This window comes from Gopherus flavomarginatus, chromosome 5, assembly GCF_025201925.1.
Source record: "Gopherus flavomarginatus isolate rGopFla2 chromosome 5, rGopFla2.mat.asm, whole genome shotgun sequence".
Classification (NCBI taxonomy): Eukaryota; Metazoa; Chordata; order Testudines; family Testudinidae; genus Gopherus; species Gopherus flavomarginatus.
In genome coordinates, this window is record NC_066621.1 from 78,181,285 (window position 1) to 78,204,305 (window position 23,021).

The window sequence follows — 23,021 nt, forward strand, 5'->3', positions numbered from 1 at the left end:
CTTGCTTCTATGTCTATTGTCACTGGGACTTGTCTAAATTAAACCGCAACCCTAAGAAATAGCAAGAGAGTGTGGGTTGAAAAGCTGAGAAACCAGTGACAATGTGAAAGAAAGCAGAAGGCCCTCTCTTCTAATCCTCTAAATACAGTAGAAATGCCAAAGATCTTGGCCAAATGTAGAGCAAAGAACTGAAGATGAGAATAATGTGTTTTTTGCAAATATTAAATTCACAGCTGATTCAACCATTGTCATAACAGCTGTTACCTCCAATGATGGTGCCATATATGAAGACTCAACCCATGATTCACTGCCTCTAGATAATCAACCAGAATGGGGCAGTGAGGACAAATATCCTACAAATACCTCCAGGGATTATGTCATACCTGGACTTATTCCTGAAAATGAAGCTGAGTCTTATACAGGTACCAGTAAGAATAAGGAATTATATTCGTTTCATCACCCTGTGTGTAATGAAACATTATTTCTTCTGCATACAATTTATTCACTATTATACCTTGTTGGAAATCTAAATTCTCAGCACGGAGGTGCATTGGTGTGGTGATGGTGTTTTTGACCTTACTGCATGGAATCAGTTGAACAACAATTTTTATTTTTTAAATTTTCTTCTCTCTTTTTTCCTGGGTCTGTATATTGAACTTTCCTCTGGCTTTTTCTGTGTGGTGACTAGAATGTATTGAATAATGAAAATAAGATTCAAAAAATGTATTTGTGAATCTAAGCCTTGAATTGAACTGATCGTATATTTTGCTTTCCCCTTATTCTGTGACAACCAGAGATTCCCCTAAACCAGAGAAATCCCTAAATGTCTTGGCAGGTCAGGTTGCTAGACATATGTAGAAAATAGAGCCTGGTAATTCCCAAATCCCATTTTTTTTATCCTATACTACCAGCAGCCTAAATATTTTCTGTCTCGTTGTGCTTTAATGACATTCTGATTTACGGAGATAAATTTGGTGAGGTGCTGTTGCATTTGTGAGCTTATCTGACTGCTTCTCCCATTGGCTGAGATCAGATCTGAGTTCCAGAGACAAGTAGATACTTCTGTTTTCCTTGCTCAGGCTTCCATGCCTATTATCATTAGGGTTCTGTTAAACCACAGTAATGCAACAGTGTTGGTTAAAAAGATGAGAAATGTGGATCAAAAGCCTTCTATGCTTCTCTCCTCTGATACTCTAAATACAGCAGAAATTTTAAAGAGCCAGGCCAGGCATAGAGGCAAACAGTGAAGATGAGACTAACATGGCTAGTGCTTTTGCAATTATTAAGTTCCCAATTGCTTCACCATCATTATAACAGCTGTGGTCTCCAATGATGGTGCCACACATGAAGACTCAACCCAAGATCCATTGTTGCACAGTGTTCATCCTGGCTGGGGCAATGAAGACAAGTATCTCACAGCTACCTCTAGGGATGATGTGCTACCTGGAATGATTCCTCCAAGTGAAACTGAACATAAAAATGATTCTTCTCATACAGGTACCATTAAGAATAATAAATTATCGTCTTGTTACTTGCTTTTTTGGATGAGACAGTTTTAATTGTTATTTCACCATTTTTAATATGCTAAAGGTCTATTGATAACTCTTACTAAGTTGTGGCATGTTATTGTACCTGATTACAGGAAATCAGCTAATCAAAATTTTCTGTAATATTGTGAAATTATTTTTTATTTTAGTTTATTCTTGACTTGTGTCTTTTTGTGTTAAGAGTTTTTTCCTTGTGTTGTTGGATTGATACATAATGAGCTTGCATGAGGGCTATTCTCCTTGTCTCCTTAGGTAATGCTAGGTGTCCTAATAATCATTCTTCTTGCTACTCTATCGTTTTGCAAGCTGTACAGCTTGGTGATGCCAAGTACTCTCATTTTTGATCTTGCATTCCTGTTAACCTTTAGATTATCCTCTCTGAGTTTATGTTCTGGTGCGCTTGTAATTGGGGGATATAAATCTGGTGCGGTGATGGTGTTTTGGGTGAGATTTTCTGATGGCTTGCCCCTGTGGCTCACCAGTAACCCCTTTATAGAAAAGCACTGTCTAGAGGATCAGGGACAGGATTTTACAAAATAATTGCAATATCATAAATTCTCCATGCCATTCCATCAGACCTTCATACGTTGTGTGCGCCTTTTATGTCACTGAAGCCTGTTCTAAGCAGTATTACTTAAGGACAAGAACATAAAAGAAATTAGTGAAATTTCTAAAGAAAAAATAATTGTCATATTTATGGGACACAGTTCCAATGCTCGGCATCTGTAATCACTCCTGATCACTCCTGGCTGCTTCTTGCTCTTGGGTTTGTTTGTTTTGGGTTGTTTTATTTGGTGGTCTTGCTTCTGTGTCCATTGTCACTGAAACTCTTCTAAATTAAATCATAACCCTGAATAACAGCAAGGGAGTGTTGATTAAAACATTGAGAAACCAGTGACAATGTGAAAGAATGCAGAAGGCTCTCTCTTCTTATGCTCTAAATACAATAAAAATGTAAAAGATCAAGGCCTGTTTTAGATACAACAGGACCAGAAGAGGAAAATAATGGGGCTGGTGGTTCTACAAATATTAAGTTTAAAATTGATTCAAGCATCATCATAACAGCAGTGGTCTCCAATGATGGTATCAAACATGAAGATTCAACTAAAGATCCACTGACACCTGGCATTCATCTTGGAGGGGAAAATGAAGACAAATATCCCACAAACAATCCCATTGATAATTTGATACCTGGAGTTTTTTCTGACATTGAAAGTGGACATGGCAGAGGACCAGCTTCTACAGTCACCAGTAAGAACAGTGAATTACAATAATTTTGTCTAATCCTTCACCCTTTTTTAATGTCTCTTGATATAAAGGTAAATTTGTAAAGTATTGGGGGAAATGTTATGATCCAAAAGTTTTTTCTTTTAATTGGAGTTTTGAAAGCTAGAAAGTAGCCTCCTACCAATGTGCATGAAAGCGAAAGTGTTTTAATTGTAGAACCATGTGAAGTGGGATGATTTAAGATAGTGTTTCCAGCAATCTTTCTTCTCAGAGAAGATGAGTAGCATTGCTTCCTTTCACCAACTCTGGGTATCCTCTCTAGAACATCAGAGAAACATCTGATTGCAGTTGCTAGTGTTCCAGTGTCAAGCTGTGGAAATAGTATTTTCTATACTAACGGCTCAAAACACAGAACACTTTTGTTCCATCTTCCTGATCATTTTATTCTCTGTCATCCAATGGCAGTTATTCTGAATGCTAGCAAAGTAACACTTAGTCCAACCAGCCCTCACCCCACCCTCCTGATATTATGAACGGAAGAGAATGGAAGAGAATTTCCAGTATGGCATTTCCGCCTCCCCCTTCGTCCCCCTGAGTAATTTTGCTGTTAAGTAACTCATCAGTGATTATTGGCATCTATGGGTGCTAGGAAGCAATAGGCTTTTCATTTCTCAGCTGCTTCAGTTTTAAAAACTTGTTTCTGACAGAGCTCGTTTGTATAAAGAAATAACATGCATTGATCACAGTGTGAATGTTGTTGTTCCATGTTGTAACATGCAAGTAATTATATTTGAAAATTAAGAGGCTTTCCTGTATGCCCAAATATACTTTTCATTTAAATTATCAACCCAGAGGCTAAGGTTTTCCTAGATGCTATCCCTTCTCAGTCATGCTGCGACAAATTGTCTGTCAGTATAACTCCATAGAAGTCAATGCAGTCGTGCCAGCAGAGAATTTGTCCAACAATCTACAGCCATTTTTTGCACACAACCAAAAATATGAACATGTATTAATACCACATCTCTCATCAAAGTATTTTTGAAGATAGTCATGAAACATTAATAGTTTAAAAGAGTTTGCATCAAATAAACACTTTAATTTGATTTTGAAAGGAGTTTTGAATATGAAAAATGAGTTGGTTCTATGATGGAGACACACTGATTTAGTTTCTGGACTCTATCTGGGTTACATTAAATGTTCTAGATGTTACTCTCTTCCCACACCAGTTTTACACTGGCATAATTCCATTGGCTTTGGTGGAGGCAGTGTTATTTACATTGGTTTAAGTGAGATCAGAACCCAGCCCTCAGTCTTTTCAGATCTTAATGAAAAACATGATACAAACTCAGCAAAATAAACCAGATCAAAACTGCCTTTAGAGGCCAAATTTTATAGAGCATAGATGCCTCAAGTATTATAAATGTAATAACTATATTTTATAAAATGCTATTTTATTTTTGTATTTGTAATATTTAAATGTGTAACTTACAAAGGAGAACTCATGTCTCCCGACTTCCAGTCCCCCATTTTATTAGGCTGTCTCCCTAATTTACTGTGTGTACAGTAGACACTGTGTAGAAATGTTTGGTTGCTTTTCTTTTCTGAATATGTAAAATCTGACAGAGCTGGAGCTGAGGTAACTTTCAAGGATCATCTGTTTAGGTTCTTAGCAGAATCAGAGACGTGATATTAATGGAGCAACAGAGCTCATGAGACCCTCTTCCCAATATTTTCCCTGCTATGGCATGCTGTGCATCCATTTCTTTTAGTGCTGTGGCATCATAGCAAAACAGAGAGAATGCTAGGTCACAACTCTATCACAGTGGAAAATGTGTGCGCACATTGAGGGAGGGAAGGAAGGTCTTTTTTTCATGAAATGGGCCCTGCGAAGCATGAATGGGATGACAAAGTTCACTTCCTGTTTTAATAGAACATATTTGAAGGCTCATTCTGAAGAAATTCTTTTCTCTGTTTGCTATGCCTCATGTTTTGACTTGCTTTTCCTCTATAGTCATGTTCAGCTGTGGTCTGACATAAATATGACTGATCTTTTGCCCAAAAGCCACAGTGGGATAGTGAAACCATGCACTGAAGAATCCAAATACATATTTGATTCTTCGCAAAGAAATAATATGGTTAAGTTGTCATAAGATGAACCTCACAGAGGTCCCTAGCACCCCTGTCTGTCTACTTCCTGCAAGTGTCTCCTATGGAGGGGATAATCTGGGCCTATGATGTTAAGTTGCATAATTGAATCCTAAATGTTGTGAATATTTCTGTGGTGTTGATAATATAGTACTAGACAGCTAAAATCTTTAGTAAATATCTGGGCTTTATTGCTATACAAAAGTCAGCGGTTCAGTTCAAAGGGGTTTTGTGGATGGAGCATCATGCTAGGGCCTCTGATCAGGTAACAATGTCTCTTGAAGTCTGTGGGTACACAATCCACCATAATAGTTTAACTATCTGCGTCTGTTTTCTTGGAGATCAGCTCAGCTCCACCAGATGCTAAATTCAGTGCTCAGTTCTTGTTGTGGGCTATGAATTTCCCATGAGATAGCATGAAGTAGTCCGTCAGACATAAGTAAAAACACCTGGAGGTTTCATGAAGAACCTGTTAACAGCAGAAGAAAAATGTGATTCTTAGTTATTTGTTTGCCAGCTATTATTAGGAAATGAGGTCAGAGATTCTGGCTAGAGAAGAGTAGTGAAGTGCTTTGAAGGGTGAGGGGAAGTTTAAACTAGACAAGGGAGAATCTATGAGAAATTCAAAGGGTATATAGGTGTGTGTGGCAGAGTGGCTTGACTGGAAAAAGGCACCAACGTGAGGGTAGAGGAGGCCAAGACTTTGCCATACTCAAGAATTAAGTTGATCGGTGCATGGCCCAGCAAATGTTATTTGATGAGAAATAGGCCAGAGTGGGGGTATGTGGTTGAACTGCAGACCTAATCCAGCTTCACAACTCAACTGTCTTCTAGAGGTTTCACTTCTGGAACATGAAACTTCTGAGAACTGTAACCATATCAGCAGCTAAACAGAGTGCCTAGGGTCTAGAAGGACCATTCATAAAATCAACACCAACCGACATGGTGATGACCTGGTTCAGCACGAAAGAGATACCTGCTCCAAGTATAACCCACTGGACCTATCTCTATAATGTAATCAGTTGATGTCACTACAGCAATGTTTGTGACCTTACAGACTGATTTGGCTAACCAATACCAATGTAAAATCCACATATAGCATGGATTATAAACTTACTCTGTCAGTAAATTGCTATATGGCTGACTCCATTTGATTTGTGAAATCATGGAACCACTTGGGTCCTAGTCAATCCAGTTCTTCATTTGCTCCCCAGACAGAAGGCTTTGAGAATGCTGAGAGGACAGCGTGCTTGGCCTGATTGGAGAGAGTACCTCACACATTGCTCAGCAGCATACCCACTGGTTGTTTAAGGGCAGGGTCTCATCCAATATAAGGCCAGAAAATAGTTGTTGTAGGTGCATAATGGTGATAAAAAGACAAAGGAATCTATCTGCAAGAGTGCAGAGGACAATCCTTCCACTAGGAACAACATTCTGATGTTTGAGACCTCTTCATGATAGTAGTTTTCACAGTAAATGACAATTCTGTTTCATGAACATTTGAGGTTTCCAAATTTGTTTTTGTTGCATATTGGAATGAAAACAAAACCTTTAGTAAGTTTTCATGAAACAGATTTGTGTTGAAACTTCCATTTTTGGATTAAAAAGATGAGGTTTTCAATTTCCCTCTGTCTCTCTTTCTCTCGGGAATTGACCAGACAGTCCTTCCTGGAACTCAGAAACCTTCCTATCAAACATTTCATCAAAATCAATACCTTTCTGCAAAACATTTTTATTTCGATGAAACAGCATTTTTGAGTGGAAATTTTCTGACCAACTTCGCATTTTAACCCATGAAACAGTAGCATGATAAAAAGTGAAAACTGCCCCAAAACAACAAGATGCTATTGTTGAGAAAAAGGAATGATATTATTCAAGATGACGAGGCCAGTTATACTGATTACGAACGTGTTTTGAAGAGCTGTGGGCTGTGCAACATTTTTCTATGCTACTTTAGTATGAGATTTTGCAGTGTAAACGTCATCTTCTTTCTAGACTCAAGGTGAACTTTCTAGTTATATCATCCTTGTGAAAGGGCAAGTCTGTAGTCTATAGCTGCCTGTTAAATATCCTCTAGGCTTGTTGGTCATAATGGATGTTTTTGTTGTCTAGGTTCTACACTTAACAAACACGATGGCAGAAGAGCAAATCCATCTGGACAGGTCACAAAACCAAACATAGCTTCACAGCCAAGATCAGCCCAAATACCAGGTTGGTATCTCAAGCCATTGCCTTTGACAGTCTGATCACAGAATTAAAGAAATGGAGATGAAGAGGTTATTATAGGAGATTATAGCTAATCCACATTCCTGCCAATGCATTCAGTTCTTCAACTCTGAAGCAAAATATTCAGGACACTTGGAAAGGTGAAAATAGAGATCTAGAGCACTGGGAGGTTCTGCATATGTCGCAGATGCTTTTTCTACTATATTATCTACAATGTGTATGATTATGTGTTAGAAAGATATCATACCAGATTCTGCCTCCATTGTATTGTGCCCAGCACAATATCAATGGAAGTGATTCCATAAAAGTAGCTTCACTGTTGGGCCTAATTTTGCTCTCAGTTATATTGGTATATCTCCATTAATTTACTCTCAATTTACACTTGTGTAAATGAATTCAGAATCAGGCTCAGAATTTACAGTCAGTGTCAGGTTCTCATGTAGTAGCTCTATGATGCAAAGTTTGGATTGTAAACAGTGTAGAGAAATGTATTAACTGGAAACAAACAAACAAAAAAGCCTTTCTCTATTGTTTCCAGATTTCTGCTGGCATGATCCAGTTTTTCTGAAACCAAAAATGGAGAGCAAAGTTGACCTCAAAATGTTCCTTTAAAGCAGGAGCGGGCAAACTTTTTGGCCTCGGGGCCACATCAAGTTTTGGAAACTGTATGAAGGGCTGGTTAGTGGAGGCTGTGCCTCCGCAAACAGCCAGGTGTGGCCTGGCCCTGCCCCCTATCCAATCCCCCCAGCTTCTCGTCCCGATGGCCACCCCCTAGACGCCTGCCCCATCCAATCAATCCGCCCGTTCTCTGCCAGCCCCTGTGGGGCCCCTGCCCAATCTACCCCCCCAGTCCCCTGACAGCCCCCAGAACCTCCGCCCCTGACTGCCCCCCGCCACCCAATCCAACCTCCCCCCCATTCTTGGCTGCCCCCCTGGAACCCCTGCCCTCATTCAAATCCTGTTCCCTGCCCTCAGACCACCCCCACCCCCTGACCACCGCCCTGAACTCCCCTGTCCTCTATCCAACCCCTCCACTCTCTGCCCCCTTACCACGCTGCCTGCAGCACCAGTGGCTGGCAGTGGTACAGCCACACTGCCCAGATGGAGCCAGCCAAGCTACTGCGCAGCACAGAGCACCAGGTCAGGCCAGGCTCTGCAGCTTCTCTGCCCCAGGAGCTCACAGCCTGTCACCCAGAGCTTTGCGCTGGCAGCGTGGCAAGCTGAGGCAGTGGGAGAGGGGGAACAGCAGGGGAGGGGCTGGGGGCTAGCCTCCTGGGCCAGAAGCTCAGGAGCTGGACAGGAGGGTCCCACCTCTGCTTTAAAGGTTTAGGATCTGTTTAAATGGCAAAATGAAGAAAAGTGTAGGCCTTCCACTTTGCTTTTAAGTCACCTCTGTTTGAATATTGTTTCAGATATCTCAAAACCAGGCCTCTCTCTCTCCCACTGAAGAAGTAAATGACTAATGCAAATCCTTTCCCCCGCTATAGGCCCAATCACTGTCTCACAGTATGGAGTTTCCAGATGTTAACATTCAGTGACAGTTTCGTTTAATTTGACATTCAACATCATTAAATATATTTCTCATTCACATGCTCAGTGTAACTATCAGTAATGTCTTAGCACAGTTTTACTTACACTGTTATGTTAGTACCATATTATATTTACGATCTTGCATATTAGAAAAAACCCTGACAGTAACGGGAGAGGTGTATTGTAAACGAATGCAAAAGTGTCCAAGTTCCTGCTATTGTGTCAAACTGCAAATTAGAATAGAAGCTAAATTATTTCCCAATTCCACCCACAGAATGGCTGATCATAGTGGCTTCTCTTCTGGCACTGACATTGATTCTGGCAGTCTGCATTGCTGTCAACAGTCGGAGCAGGTAGGGAAGCCCATTTCTAGCTTTGGTTAGAGGAGGTTGTTGTTGGAGAACATGCTGCCTTGCTGTCTTTATTGTTGGGAGATCTGTGAAGCTTCTGGTAGCTTTGGAAAAGCACAGAGAAGAGTTTCTGCCAAAATGGCACACTCTGTGAACAGCACACCTCTTCTTTTGTAATAAACAGTAGTTATCAGACATTGCTGAGGTTTGAGGCTCTGGTCCTGTGCTGAGCGCTGTGCAGTGAACCCTTGCACTTTTGTGGAACCCTATTGAAATCAGTGGGTGAATGTTGTTCGTTTTCACAGTAACAAAAACTGAACTTATGCATGGCAGAGTAAGGGAATAATTTCTCTCTGTGTTTTACATACTAATGGACTGATCCTGCTTCCCCTGAGGTCAATGAAAGTTAATAGTATGCTAGATGGATGTAAACAGAAGCACATACAGTAAATAACAAGGTGGTCCCCAGGTTAACTAAATATAAACCCACTGTGTGTGTTGCATAGGCCAAAAGAATACAATTATTCTATGTGATAAGCTGTATACACCGCATCCAGAGGACTGTAGAGACAGGATTCACCTGCTCCCATTAGCTAAAGGAAGGGTCACAGCTGCCAATCTTGATAGCAGGAGTTTGCAGTGAGCCTAGCTGGATCAGCTGCAGAGAATCAATTCCCCAGTCCCTCCAGCAGACTATGAAAGGGTTCTGCTGTGGGGAATTTGAAGCTGGTGCTGATGACTGGAGGAATGGTTCTTTAATTAGAAGGCTGAAATTGAGGGAAGAATTGAATTGGGAGGGGGAGAAGGTGGTCCTTTGGATCTTGGCTGACATGAGCCACAGTTTTGACCTTTGCTTTAGAATTGGTTGAGAGAAACCCTGTAGTAAGTCTAATTTAGCAGAAATCTTTTAAGTATTCAGAATATTCCTTGGCAGTGTCAAGTTCACTACTTTTCTTCCTTGTTCTCTTAGCTTATAGTGTCATTTCTACAGCACCTTCCGTATGAGGCTCTTTTACAAACATTAGGGAAAATATCCTCACAACACCACTGTGAGATAGATAAATGCTATTTGCCCCCATTTACAGATGGGGAAACCAAGGCACAGAAAGGTCACATGACTTACCCAAGTTTAACCGGGAAGTCTGTGGAAACCAGGTCTCCTTATTCAAAATTCCAAACACAGGACTGTCTTTCTTCTCTTATTAATAGCTGTTCTGAGGTTTACTATTATTTGTTGGTAATAGATTGCCACTTTTATTTTAAACTTGAACTTTCCATCAGTGCAAATATTCTCATACACTTTTGTCATAGTACACAAGGAGATACATTTAATTCCTAGTTTACACTGGCCCTCTTTGAAAGCACTGCTTCCCTCACCTCTGGTACCTGCATGCCCAAGAAAGTGAGTGTTGCTTAAAAGGGAGGAGACATAGCCAGGCTGGCCATTTAAATGTGATCTCCACTAGCAGCCTGCCATAGTGGAAATTAAAGCTGGCGGGAGGGAGCCCTTGATTAGGTCTTCCCCCAAACTAAAGCAGGCTTATGTGAGGCGGGGAAGTGCAAATTGGGTGAACTCAGACTGTGATTTGTGGGCCAGGTCCTCAGCTGATGTAAAATTATATTGTTCTGTTCAAGTCAACAGAGGTGGTGCTGATTTACACTGGCTGAGGAGGGTATGGCCCTATGATTATATCCACATTATGTGCTTCTTTGATAGTCTAGAGAAATTGCTACTCTAAACTATCAGTCACACAAGGTAAAACACACAAGAATCTACAACCTCCCTCTTGTTAGTTGATCTAGGAAATAGAATATGAATGTTATGGTTTATTGAATTGTATCACTCTGCTATGTCTAGAAAGCTGAGACTGCCTTCTTCTTCTCCCCCTGTTTCCCTCCACCCCACAAATCACCATATAAACAGCCAGGTCCAGCCATGATCAAATACAGATAGATTCTGTCCAAAAATTAAACAATCTGGAAGCTATACATTATTAACTACTTTTTAAAATTGATAACATATTTTTACTTTGAAATTCAGGGAGTTAAATGATACATACAGCATAATGCTAGGTATACACACACACACCTGCTAATTTGTATTGACTGGCAGGCAAATTTTGTGAAGTAGGAGGTAGAGGTCTGCTCCAACACCCATTGAAGTGAAGGGAAATCTTTTCATTGACTTTAAGGGACACTGGATCAGGCCTTAAATTAATAAATTCAGTTTGTTTGTCTTTTAAAAAAATCATGGGTAATTTTTTGCTCATCTATTTGACAAGTGTAAATTAGTGTTAATTACTTACAGTAATTTATACTACCTAATAAGCATACTGTAGAATATTTTCTAAAAAATTATGTCTTAGAAATATGAAAATATTAATTTATGATCTCACAGTAGCAACTTTGTTGTGAGATCTTTGCTGAAAAGCAGGATGGAGTAAACTGAAGCTTTTGTGAGAGGGTTGTTAGGGAGTTAAAAAGTAGAATTTGGAAGACTTTCACATGTATATTTTTAAATGACCAGCTAAGTTATAATGTGTTTCCAATATTTACTTGAACTTTAACCAACCAATCACATATAGTTTCATTCTCCTTCTCATACGGAGTGATCAGGAAGAATATATTTTAATGCTTCAAAATCCAATTTTCACAAGAAAACTTTGACTTGCCTAAAGCACCAAAATGTTTGATTCATTGCTCAAGAGACTGAGCCTCTTTAGTTGGGAGGTTTATGTGCCACAGAATATCTTAGAAATTTTAGAAATTCCAACCAAAGAAGTAGATCATTTTGGTGAATAAGGAATAGCTTGATCTTATCATTTAAATTTTCCCTTTTTCACAATTCCTATCTGGGTTAAATTTTGAAATAGTGTGACCCAAGGCCCAGCATGACTTGTGGAGCCCCAACAAAATGAATGAATATTTTATGTAAAGAATCTGCCTTTCTAGTCTGAATAGCCTCTCCACAATATTCATGGATTGTGGAGGGCCCTTCTGTCCACAATCCATGATGAAATGCAGCACACTTTAGATATCATTTTGGAAAGAAATTATGTTCTGCCTCACATCCCATGGAATCCCATTACTGTGTAGTATTTTCTCTATTGGTGTTGTGTGGGTGTAATTCAGGGCTGAATTTGCTCACATGTGTTGCATAATGTAAACATAGCAAATTGAGACAAGGCGGATCGGCTCTCAGTCACATTGGCTAAAACAGCTGTTGTATGTCTGTCTGGCAAAAAATATATATACTTGATTCAAACTACAGATGGAGAAATAATTTAACTGCCAAATTAGTAGTTCAAATGGAATTCACTTAGCCAAAGCAGGAAGCATTTTAAAACACGTTTGCATCAACACTGTAGTTGTTTTCAAAGAATAGTGCTGCATCTGTATGTCTTTAATTAATTACATTTAACTGTGCAACATAACCACAAAGCCAGTTTAACCAGCTCCATGAGATATCCCTGAATGGTATAGAACCAGCACAGCTAGCGTCTATGCCACTCCTCCTACAGCATAAAACAGAGTGTGTTAGGGGGAAGCAGTGGCTGTTCCCATCCCCTTTTTCCAGAGTGCTGATGCATTATAATGCGTGTCAGCTGACATATCAATCTCTTGGGTCCATAGTCAGCAGGTACAGTTTGTAGCTGTACTAAGGCTGTTCAGAACTACATAAGGGATTGGTCAGCATAGAACCAGTTGCAGGATCAGAAAGCCTCAAATAACTTATTTGTGACCTCATCCGTAGCTGCATCCAGGATGCAGCTGAGAATCTGAGGCATAATAGCTAAGTCCAGTCTTTGTTTTCCATCCTCAATATAATCTTTAACAAGCCAAACTGTTGATGATAATATTGTGACCCCTTTCACAACTGTCAGCATGGTTCTAGTCCTGACACTAAAAAGAGAACAGAAGACAAAAGTGATGAGAAAAGTGACCCTCTGGCACTCAGTCCATCTTACTCTTACCGTCTGGGATAACTGGAGATAGGTTGGAACCCTGGATCCAAATATTACAAGTTCCAAATGTTGAACCTTCGGACATAGTTCTAAAAATAACTTGAGCAACATATGAAGGATGGGATTTTCCAAAGAACTGTGTTCCCACTTACGTCAATGGGAGCAGAATAAGGGCAGTGATGGATACTTTTGGATATCCCACCTGAAAAACTTAATATATCCACTAAAGACAAAAGCTTTATGTATTATATTTGAGCTTTTCTCCATTGATAGACTCAAGTTTTATTTCCTTTGCCCCTTTTCTAGAAAATCTACTCTGTATGTTGTGCTTCCCAGTTCCATAATCTCCATTTGTGTTGCTTATTTTTACTAGATGTGGGCAGAAGAAAAAGCTAGTGATTAACAATGGCAAAGGGTCAGTGTCAGACAAGAAGATGGGTGGACTGAATGGAGAAGCCAGCAAATCTCAAGAAATGGTGCACTTGGTACATAAAGAACAGCCAGATAATCGAACAGGATCATGTGATGAATTCCTGACCACAGATGAAACGAAAAATCCACAAGAGGCTAACATGAAGACTGGGATGTAATAGTGTTGGTCCATCTTGTAGATCAAGAGTTGGGGAAATCAAAATCACGTGGAACTGGGCCTGAAACTCACAGATGCAATGTGCTACTGATGTCTTTTGAGCATAATTAAGCATACATTTTATTCTTTTTAATATTTTTAAAAATCAGGTCCAAATAAAAAAAATTGACATTGCTTTCTGATATAAGTGCCTGATACTTGCATAAATTTGGCAGTTCCCATTTCCTACCTGGAAGACACTTTATATGTAAGGAGGGATGTTAGTTGAAATCATATTTTCTCCAGTTGCAGCACCTTCACTAAGTGGATATACAGAAATATCTAGCCACTCCATCTCAAAGGCATTTATGATACTAAATTTACATAGTATGAGCATAAGTGAGGAATAAACGTCTAGAGAAAAATAGAGTTAAAGAAAAAAGGGCTTCTATAGAGTTTTGTATTACACCAGAGTCTTTTCAAATCACCTTTCAGCCCTGCGGAGTTTGTCAAGTGCATTCAGGATCTGCTGGTATAGGCAAACTGTGACATTTTAGAGTGATTACAACTAGGGCTACAATGAGAGAACCCCAAAGTACAAAACTATGTATCTCTATTTTTTAAATGCCCATGGATATATAATGTCAATAATTTTTATTGGGGCAAGTGGGAAAAGACATGAAAACTTGAGCTGATACATAATAAACTTCTATTCTTTATCTTAACAATCTGTGCAGTTATCCTTCAGTTTCAAAACTGTATGTTGCTGTTCTCCCCATCAATCATATTTTGAGTATGTTCCCTAGTGAACCTTGTTAGTTATGTTGACAAATAAATGCAGTGACCACAACTCAAACACATATTTCAAAACCTAGCAGTAGGAAATGATCAAATAAGATGGCAATATTTTGTTTCTTGCAGAACAGGGCTCTATCTATCCCTGCTCTCAGATTTATCATAAGATGTTGAGCTTAGCACAACCTGTTTTTTCCCATAATGGTTGCATGTTACACTATCTTGCTGATATTTTAACAGTCAAATTAAAATTATGTGATGTTCTCTTTTGGATTCTACTTCTGCCATCTTTTTGTTTAAACAATGCTTATTAAAAATGCCAAGAGAAATATTGTTCACTTGTTGAAACAAGAAGTTGGAAAACTGCGTAAAGATCAAAGAAAATGAAAGAAAACTATCCCAACAACATAAAATAGCTGCAGCTGCACTGACACATGCTTCCCTCCCCTTTGTACATCCCATTTATGTAAAGTATTTGTGTACACTAAGATGGCATTCAGTAACGTACACTGATTGTATATATTATCAGCAAGAAATCGAATTACCAGCAATAGTCTATCCAACTTCGCTTTAAGGAAAAATCTAAGTAAAAACAATTGATTATGTAATTATAATCAATGAGGACCCTATGCACCATGGGATGGAAACTGTTAAATGTTTAATCAGTTAAGCAAAATAGTCCCATTCACTGACCATGGATCCTTAATGAACTGAGAAGAGCGCACTAGAGTCATTTATTTTAATTTCCTTTTTGAAGAAACTACAGCAGTTAAAATTTTGGCTAGAATTGTCTAATATTGTGCTTTATTCGTACCACTGTGCATGAAATTGCTGAGGTTGTGTTTCTCAGTGTAGATCTTTAGCAGCTCTCCATAAGTGTTTGTTTAATGACATACTATAACTTGGTAACATTTCTCAGGCAGATTGCCATGGGTGAAATTCACTCTTGTGCAAGAGGGCCAGAAAGCATGACTTAATTTGACTGCTTAAGTGGCATATGTGCTGGCCCACTGAACAGGGTTGTTTCATATATAGAAAGTCATGTTCGTGGGCTGTATATGATCATACGCTTTGAAGTCAATGGAGTTATACCTATTTACATCATCAGTAAATACGGTCCAATGTCAACATTCTCATCCTGTCATGAACATACATAACTCACTTATGCTGTGGGATATTTGTTTCCTTCAGGCATTTTTCATTCCTGAAGTAGTTTTTGACAGTGTTTTCCATCAGGCATTGTAAATTGGAATGGTCTCTTGCAGGATGCATTTAAATGGGCACTGTGCATAAAATTTGTTCAAAGCAGAGAGTCAGAACAAGACCTATTCACCTCTTGAATCTTAACTGAACATAGGGTCTCTGCAAAGACCTCTTTAAGTACAGGCTTTGGCATGTTACACATTTGAATTCTTACTCTAAACAGGAGTATACCTATTTAGATATTTAATGGGGAAATCTGCCATCTCCTTCCCATACTCAATTTTAGTATCTAGTATGACAAGGACATCAAGACTTGACTTCTTTGGAGGTTTGCTTTTTTATTTTTTTATAAGGTGGCATAAAATCTCTCCTACAGAAGCAGTACCATTATTTTATATATGCAAAAGTGATTCATATTAGATGTCATGTGTCACATGTGTAATTAATTTGCATTATAGTTTCTAAACTAGATTGTCATTTCATGCATATAACAATTGTTTGTACTGAGGTTTTTATTGTTTGGGGACTTTTTTTGTTTATTACAGAGCACCCTTGATATATTTGTATATTTATTAACAGATTAAGGAAGAAAGAATCATCTCTAAATTTTAACCAGAGACATGGAAAAAAAGTAAATTGAGCTTCCAAAAATAAAATTGATTCTAAATTAAGGGAAAAGATAAGACAGGCATTATTATAAGCTAGGGGTTTGGGTTTTTTTTTGTTTTGCTTTGTACCAGTGAGCCACAGGTCTATTTATATGGTTGTAAACCCTAGGCTACACCCAGCTGAAACTCCCTGTACTCTTGTATGCTTTACTAACATTGCGTGTGGGGTTTCCAAGCATTCATTCATCTGGGGGAAAAGCTCAGCTTGCCAGTTTGAAATGGGTGGTTTGGCTTCTCTAGAAATTGGATGATGAGTCTAATTCTCATCTCACCTAGAGCTGAACCCTGTAAGATGCTGACCTCCCATTGAAGTCAGTGGCCATTGAGGGGGCTCAACACCTAATGGAATCAAGCCCTTACATCTGTGTCACACCAGTGAAATTCCACTAACTTAGATCGATTTGGTGTGTGCATGGGCCCAAATATTTTTTGCTGGCACCACTTAATTTTCCAGTGAGACGGGTTTAAAAAGCAAAGTACAGGGCAACCTTATAAGCAGCATATGGTGTTCAATTACCTCAAACAATGCTGAAAATAAGAAATATAGCCAATACTTGAATTTACATGGAAAAGTTATCTAAAGCACTGAGTATATTAAGAGTGAGAGGTTATTATAATCGCTCTTTTTCTGATCAATGACTTCACCCATTTTTTTGAATGATTTATAAAGAATGGTTGGTTTATTGAAGCAGAGAAGTGAGAAGGGTTACATTATGTTAAAAAGCTTTATGGTAAGGGAGTGTTTTAAATATTTTCCACAACGTCTGTGGGAATCAGAATTCTAGTATGATATTTTTGTGTGTTTTCTGGCATCTCAGGGATGTTTTTTGTGTGTAATTTGACAGTAACAAGAACCAACCCCTGTATTAAATAGTTTGGAAAGATTTAGCGTGCTGATGGAGACTTCCAAAGAGATCATTACCAGGGCCCTGATTACCACAGAGTAATGAAGCTGTGCAGAGACAGAGACTCCCCCCTTAATTAACCTTTCTATGGCTCCGGGAAAGTAACTATTTCCCTCTCAGAATTAGCTGTGAGACCCAGGAGACTTAGGGCTTGTCTACACTTTCCAGGGACCAACACTGTGGCAATTGATTTAGCAGGTCTAGTAAAGACCCATTAAACTGACCACAGATCGCTTTCCTATAGACTCCGGTACTCCATCAGAATGAGAAGAGTAAGGGGAGTCAAAAGGAGAGCGTCTCCCATCGACATAATGTACTGTGGATCCCGCGGCAACTAAGCTATGTCGATTTGAGTTACATTACTAACATAATTCAAATTGCATAGCTTAGATCGTCTTTCCCTCATAGTGTAGATAAGGCCTCAAAGAAACTTCATTGAGCCAGCAGTTGTGGGGACTATTTTGATTTAGAATGGCCTCTTAGGGGAAGTTATTCAATACTGCAGCCAAAGCTTTTACTTCATCTTAGTAAGCTACTCATGGCTCCTGCTACTCTAGTTGTAGTTGATTAGACTGAATTAGATTTGATACTTTATATTTAGATAAATATAGACACAGGTGATAGATCTGGATACTGATTAGCTTTCTGATATAGGGAAGAAGATGTTGAAACCCAAAGTTGCCGGGAGTGAAATTTATGCCTCCATTGAAGTCAGTGACAAATCACCCATTCTCTTTAATGGAATAAGGTGTTTTGGGGAACAGAGCTTAATGTGATTAGGATGGGAGAGAGAATGCTATAGGCAGCAAGAAGTTTGTGAGATAGTTAAGAGAAATGATGCAGTGAGAGTGAAATCTCTATGTTGCTCACTGGGAAAGTCCCTTCACCAGAACTGGTACTTAGCAGCTGACACTTGAACATGTAATTCTAGGCAAAAAACCTGAACTGATCTTTTCCAATGAGCTTTCCTCCCTCTTTTTGTAAGCTGAATGTGAGATCTCTCCCACTCACAGCTCATCTAGTTATTACTATGCCGGGTGGCAAGCAGTACATGTCTGCAGTTAAGAACAACTGCTTTCCCTACTCAAAGTAAAGAAAACTCAAAGAGTGTGAATTTGGCAAAGAGGACTAATGATGCCCTCTAAATATGGTTCAGATTATACTTTTGTCTTCATTATCTCTATTTAAAGCTATTGTTAAAGATATCCTTTCCCAGTGTTTAACACACGGCTTCTGAAACTGGCCATGCCAATACTTTCTGGCACCTATTATTATGTTTTTAAAGTTTACTGAGGCTAAGCAGGTTTGTGGTTGTTGGTTTTTCCCTTTTCATGAAGGAATTATGGAGTTTTACAGTTAACATGGAATGAAAATCCACCTTTGTATGCATGTACACTGCCCACATTCAAGTCTGCTGTGAACATTGAATATTTCCCAGTACTGCAATATTTGGAAAGTAGTGATGATAAAAAGTTGCTGTTTATCAAAAGTGTCCTGAGTCAGAGGTGGCCTCCTGCCCTCAAGAACTCTGATTGTTTTTCAAGGGGAAAGGCAATTGAACTCAATAAAAGCTTAACTTACAGTCAGCGTGTGTTCCATGGTCACCTGGAAAACATCTAAACAGTAGTATTTGCCTGTAAGCACTGCTTAAAGCAGGGGTAGGCAACCTATGGCACGTGTGCCGAAGGCAGCACACAAGCTGATTTTCAGTGGTACTCATGCCGCCCGGGTCCCAGCCACCCGGCTCTGCATTTTAATTTAATTTTAAATGAAGCTTCTTAAACATTTTAAAAGCCTTATTTACATTGCATACAACAATAGTTTAATTATATATTATGACTTATAGAAAGAGACCTTCTAAAAACATTAAAATGTATTACTGGCACGCGAAACCTTAAATTCAAGTGAATAAATGAAGACTTGGCACACCATGTCTGAAAGGTTGCCGACCTCTGGCTTAAAGGGAAGTCACCATTTTTTTTATTATAACCTTTTCTCTGCTTTTCAAATTTTCTGGGGACAAGTGAATCTCTTTTATCTAATTTTGAACCCACTGGAATATGGAGGTTTGAAAGTTTGACTTAAACATCATTGAGTTCTACTTAGGAAAAAAGGAATAGAGAAGAAAATCCAATGATAAAATTAAAGTGAAAATTCATGAGAGATCAGAATGAAAACCAAAGGCAGGGAGACAGACAAAAGGAACAAAGGGGAGAATGAAAAAAAATTCTCATACAAAATAGACATAGTTTTAATGCCATATATAGGGACCTCATTGTGCCAGATTATATTTTTGGAATGTTCCTCTATTCCTTATACATAGCAAAGGTTTTCCTGTACCCAGGGAAAAAAATGTTTCAAATAATTGCAGCATCACTGGAAGACGGTATGTATTTTAATTTTCAGGGAAATAAGACTTGTGAATTAAAATTGGTTTTGAGTACCTTGTAAAGCTCAGTACACTTGTTTAAAAAAATCACATAACTACCCTCCATAATGTTCTCTAATCCCATAAACATTTGTTCCAGACAAAAACTTGCTGAAAAGAAATCCAGAAACAATTAGAGTTTTGCTTCTTCCCTCACAAGCTTTGAGAGGAAAATAATGTTTTAGCCATTTTAAGATAGAATTGTGAAGTTAAAAACCATACATATTTTTGTATGTAATTTAGCAGTTTGTTTCTTTTGGATTGCTCAAAATAAAATGTATTGTTCCTTCAAGTAAAAAGGCCAGATTCTGATCTCATTTAGGCCTTGATTCAGGAAGGTATGTAAACATTTTCTTAGCTTTAAGTGAAGAGAGCAGATTCTGAAAAAAATGGTTCACATTGAGCTTAGTTGTGGAAATGGGCAGAGGTGTATGAACTGGGGATGGAATGAGGCACCTAATGTTTTCCTTACTTGGTTTATCTATCGCTAACACTGCCGCAGAACTAAGCTCCCCTGCCCTGTGTAGCTTTAAGGGTCTACGGGAAGATAAGATTACAATACCCAGGCACAATCAGAGTTCATGCCGAAATAATGGACCATGGTTAAACACCGTGATAAAATTGATCTATTATCATTTATTCATTCTCTATACATCAGGAATGAGAGCCTGGTTCTAGCTCTGGCCCCTTTATACCAGGGCCAGTGTGTTGTAAAAGGGACCTAAAAGCCCTGGTTCTGTCTGGGAAGAATTTGGTGCAGAAACTGAGGCAGACAGCCGTGCGGCTGCCCTCAGGCCGTCCTCTTGTAAGTACTGGCATAGGGAGCATGATGGGGTGGGTTTGGAGGCAGGAGAAGTGTATTGGGAGCAAAGATTGCAGGCACAGAAGGATGCCAAAAGTTAGACAGGCCTCCAGGGCTAAATTATGTTTGGTGGCTCCTCCAGCCCTCAGAGCAGCTCAGGACCAGAATGGTGCAAAGTTCACTTTAAGCCATCTTAGCTTCACTGCCCCCTGGGTTGTGAATGCTGTGCTGCTCCTCTTAGAAACTCTCTCCAGGACACCAGTTTAGTAGTAGGTTTGAAATTCCAGAGCACAAGCAAGTTGGGTTAAGCATAGAGCTTCAGCTGAATTTTCTTGCATTTGTTGGTTTAATTAGAGCCATTGGCATTATTTTCTCACACTTTTTGGTACTTTTTGTTTTTTTTCCTTCACTGGCTTAACCTAGAAAATACTTAGATCGTTATCAGTGATCCTATTTTCTCTGCAAGCAGGGCTGTGAATGCAGGTCTCATGCCTTCTTTCTACCCAGGGCAGTCAGGGCTGAACTGAAGACTTTTTTCTCCTGTTCAAACCTTAAACCTGGGGCTGTATGTACAGCTTTTGTCTCTGGAACAGAAAGCACTTATCTCAGGGCTTCTGTTTCAGGTTTCTGTTAGTGCCCACACTGTGGCTCGTGGGTGGAAAGTTTCTGCTCCCAACTTGCAGAATGGTCCCCACTCCCCCAAGTTGACAGTGCTTGCCTTGAGTGGAAACAAGCCTCTACAACATACCTTAGCTTCCTTCATTGTCCAAGACACAGTGGTCCCAGCAGACATTTGCTATGATTCCGCAAACCCTGGGAGTGGGAGAAGAAATTCTTTTTTGCAAGTGCTCTGGATTAGAACCCTAAATGATGAAAGCCTCACCACAAAACTCTAGAGCAATGGATTGGTTTGTTTTCCTTTTCATATCCACAAGAGATTCAATGTTTGGGCTTCAATCATGCAGTGATGCTGTTGTGTACAAAACCTGTACTTGTTTGTTGTAGTTTGCAAATGTGGATTTTTTTTATAATAAAAGATCTGTTCTCAACTTATTAATCAAAATAAAAAGCTGGTGCTGTTTGACTGAATTGGCTCATCTTATTCACTAGAGGAAAAAGTGAAATTTGCAGCTAGAAGTAAGTTTCTTTTTCTCCTCTTTCCTTTTCTTCTTCTTTCTTTTGTGATTCATTTGTTAATAACACATCTTCCATTTTCTCCAAAAAGTTGTGAATGAATTCTATTTCATTTCTCTAAAAGCCAGTGATATAAACAGCAAAGTAGGTCAAAAATCACTTGCTCATAAGAGATTAAATTCACCCTTGTGCAGAGGGGCAGTACAAGACCTTATGTCCTGAAAATAGGGTGTAAATGGGATTTAATAATAACACCACCTAGCTCTGATATAGCACTTTTCATTTTTAGATTTCAAAGTGCTTGACAAAGAAGGTAAGTCTTATTATTCCCCATTCTACAGCTGGGGAAACAGAGGCATAAAGAGGGGAGTGACTTGTCCAAGGTTACCTAGCAGGCCAGTGGCCAAGCCAGGAATTGACTAGGAGTCTCCCAAATCCTAGTCCAGTGCCCTATCCACTAGACTATTGTGCCTTCTTTTGTGGGTCCTTTTGTGGTGGCCCTCTCTAATGGGGTGAATTTCAGCCCGTGAGACTCAATTATTTCTCACTCACAAGGAATATTGTCTTTGAGAAATAATGTAGGATGACAAAGGAGAGAATGAAAGAATTCAAATCACCCACAAAGGCCAGTCCTGCAGCTCTGACTCATGGGAGTAGGTTCTTACTCAGCCAAATAATTATGGCCATGAGTAAGGATTGTGAGTCAGATTTTCAAAGATATTTAAAAAGCCTAAAGATGCAGATATGTGCCTAACCTATTTAGGGCCTTCTGTAAATCCCAGCAGGTGCCTAACATCAATGATTTAGGGGCTTAACATGCTTAGATGCTTTTGAATCATTGGATGCCTACCAGTATCTTTAGACAGCTAAATACTTTTGAAATCTGGTCCTACAAGACTAGGTTTGTGTTCACTTTGGCTGAATATAGCTGGGGGTGGAGGGGAATGTTTTGACCTGAGTAAGCCAGCCCTTAATTTCCCTCTGCTCCAAATCCTGCAGCAATCAATAGAACAACAGTTTTCAATCATTGCCGCCATCGTTAAACACTATTAAAGGCACTCCATATTCTACCCTCTGTGTGCTTCAGCATCAGCCTCCTCCATTCAGATCACGGTGTTTCTCCAGAGGATGGGAGGTGTATGCAGGCAGGAGAGCAGTGCATGGATGATCCCTTTTCCATTTCAGAAGTAGTAACTGACCTTACCTGCTTTTGAGTTAGTGACCAAAAAGTGAAAGGATAAAAGCTTATATAGCTTACCAAGACATGGCTACTACTTTATGCATGTCCCAAACCCAGGAGAGTCAGTAAACGCATCTTCATGGATACTGTATTGCAATATATAGAGATGTCGGTAGCCAAATAGTGTTATTCCCAGGATAGGTCCATCATACCTGGAAGACTCTAACTAGCCATACCCTCCTATCATCCCAGTGATAAAGTGCCAATTCTGGAAATTGATGGTAAATATGTGGCAATGGACACACTATATTTGGGTGTATGACTAATACCTCATTTATTAAATGCTTT

The 23,021-nt window shown here is 39.3% G+C and overlaps 1 protein-coding gene across 3 annotated transcripts in view; it reads left to right on the top strand.

Moving 5' to 3' along the window:
* Positions 1–21,448, top strand: part of CD44 (CD44 molecule (Indian blood group)) — a 113,852-nt gene extending 92,404 nt beyond the window's left edge. For all 3 annotated transcript variants that reach the window (XM_050955288.1, XM_050955289.1, XM_050955290.1), the window contains 6 exons: positions 258–422; positions 1,318–1,497; positions 2,613–2,798; positions 7,032–7,130; positions 8,950–9,028; positions 13,364–21,448. In XM_050955288.1, the coding sequence (XP_050811245.1) occupies positions 258–422; positions 1,318–1,497; positions 2,613–2,798; positions 7,032–7,130; positions 8,950–9,028; positions 13,364–13,580 (926 nt within the window). In that variant the 3' untranslated portion in view covers positions 13,581–21,448. The remainder of the gene's footprint in view (positions 1–257; positions 423–1,317; positions 1,498–2,612; positions 2,799–7,031; positions 7,131–8,949; positions 9,029–13,363) is intronic.
* The last annotated feature ends 1,573 nt before the right edge of the window (positions 21,449–23,021 follow it).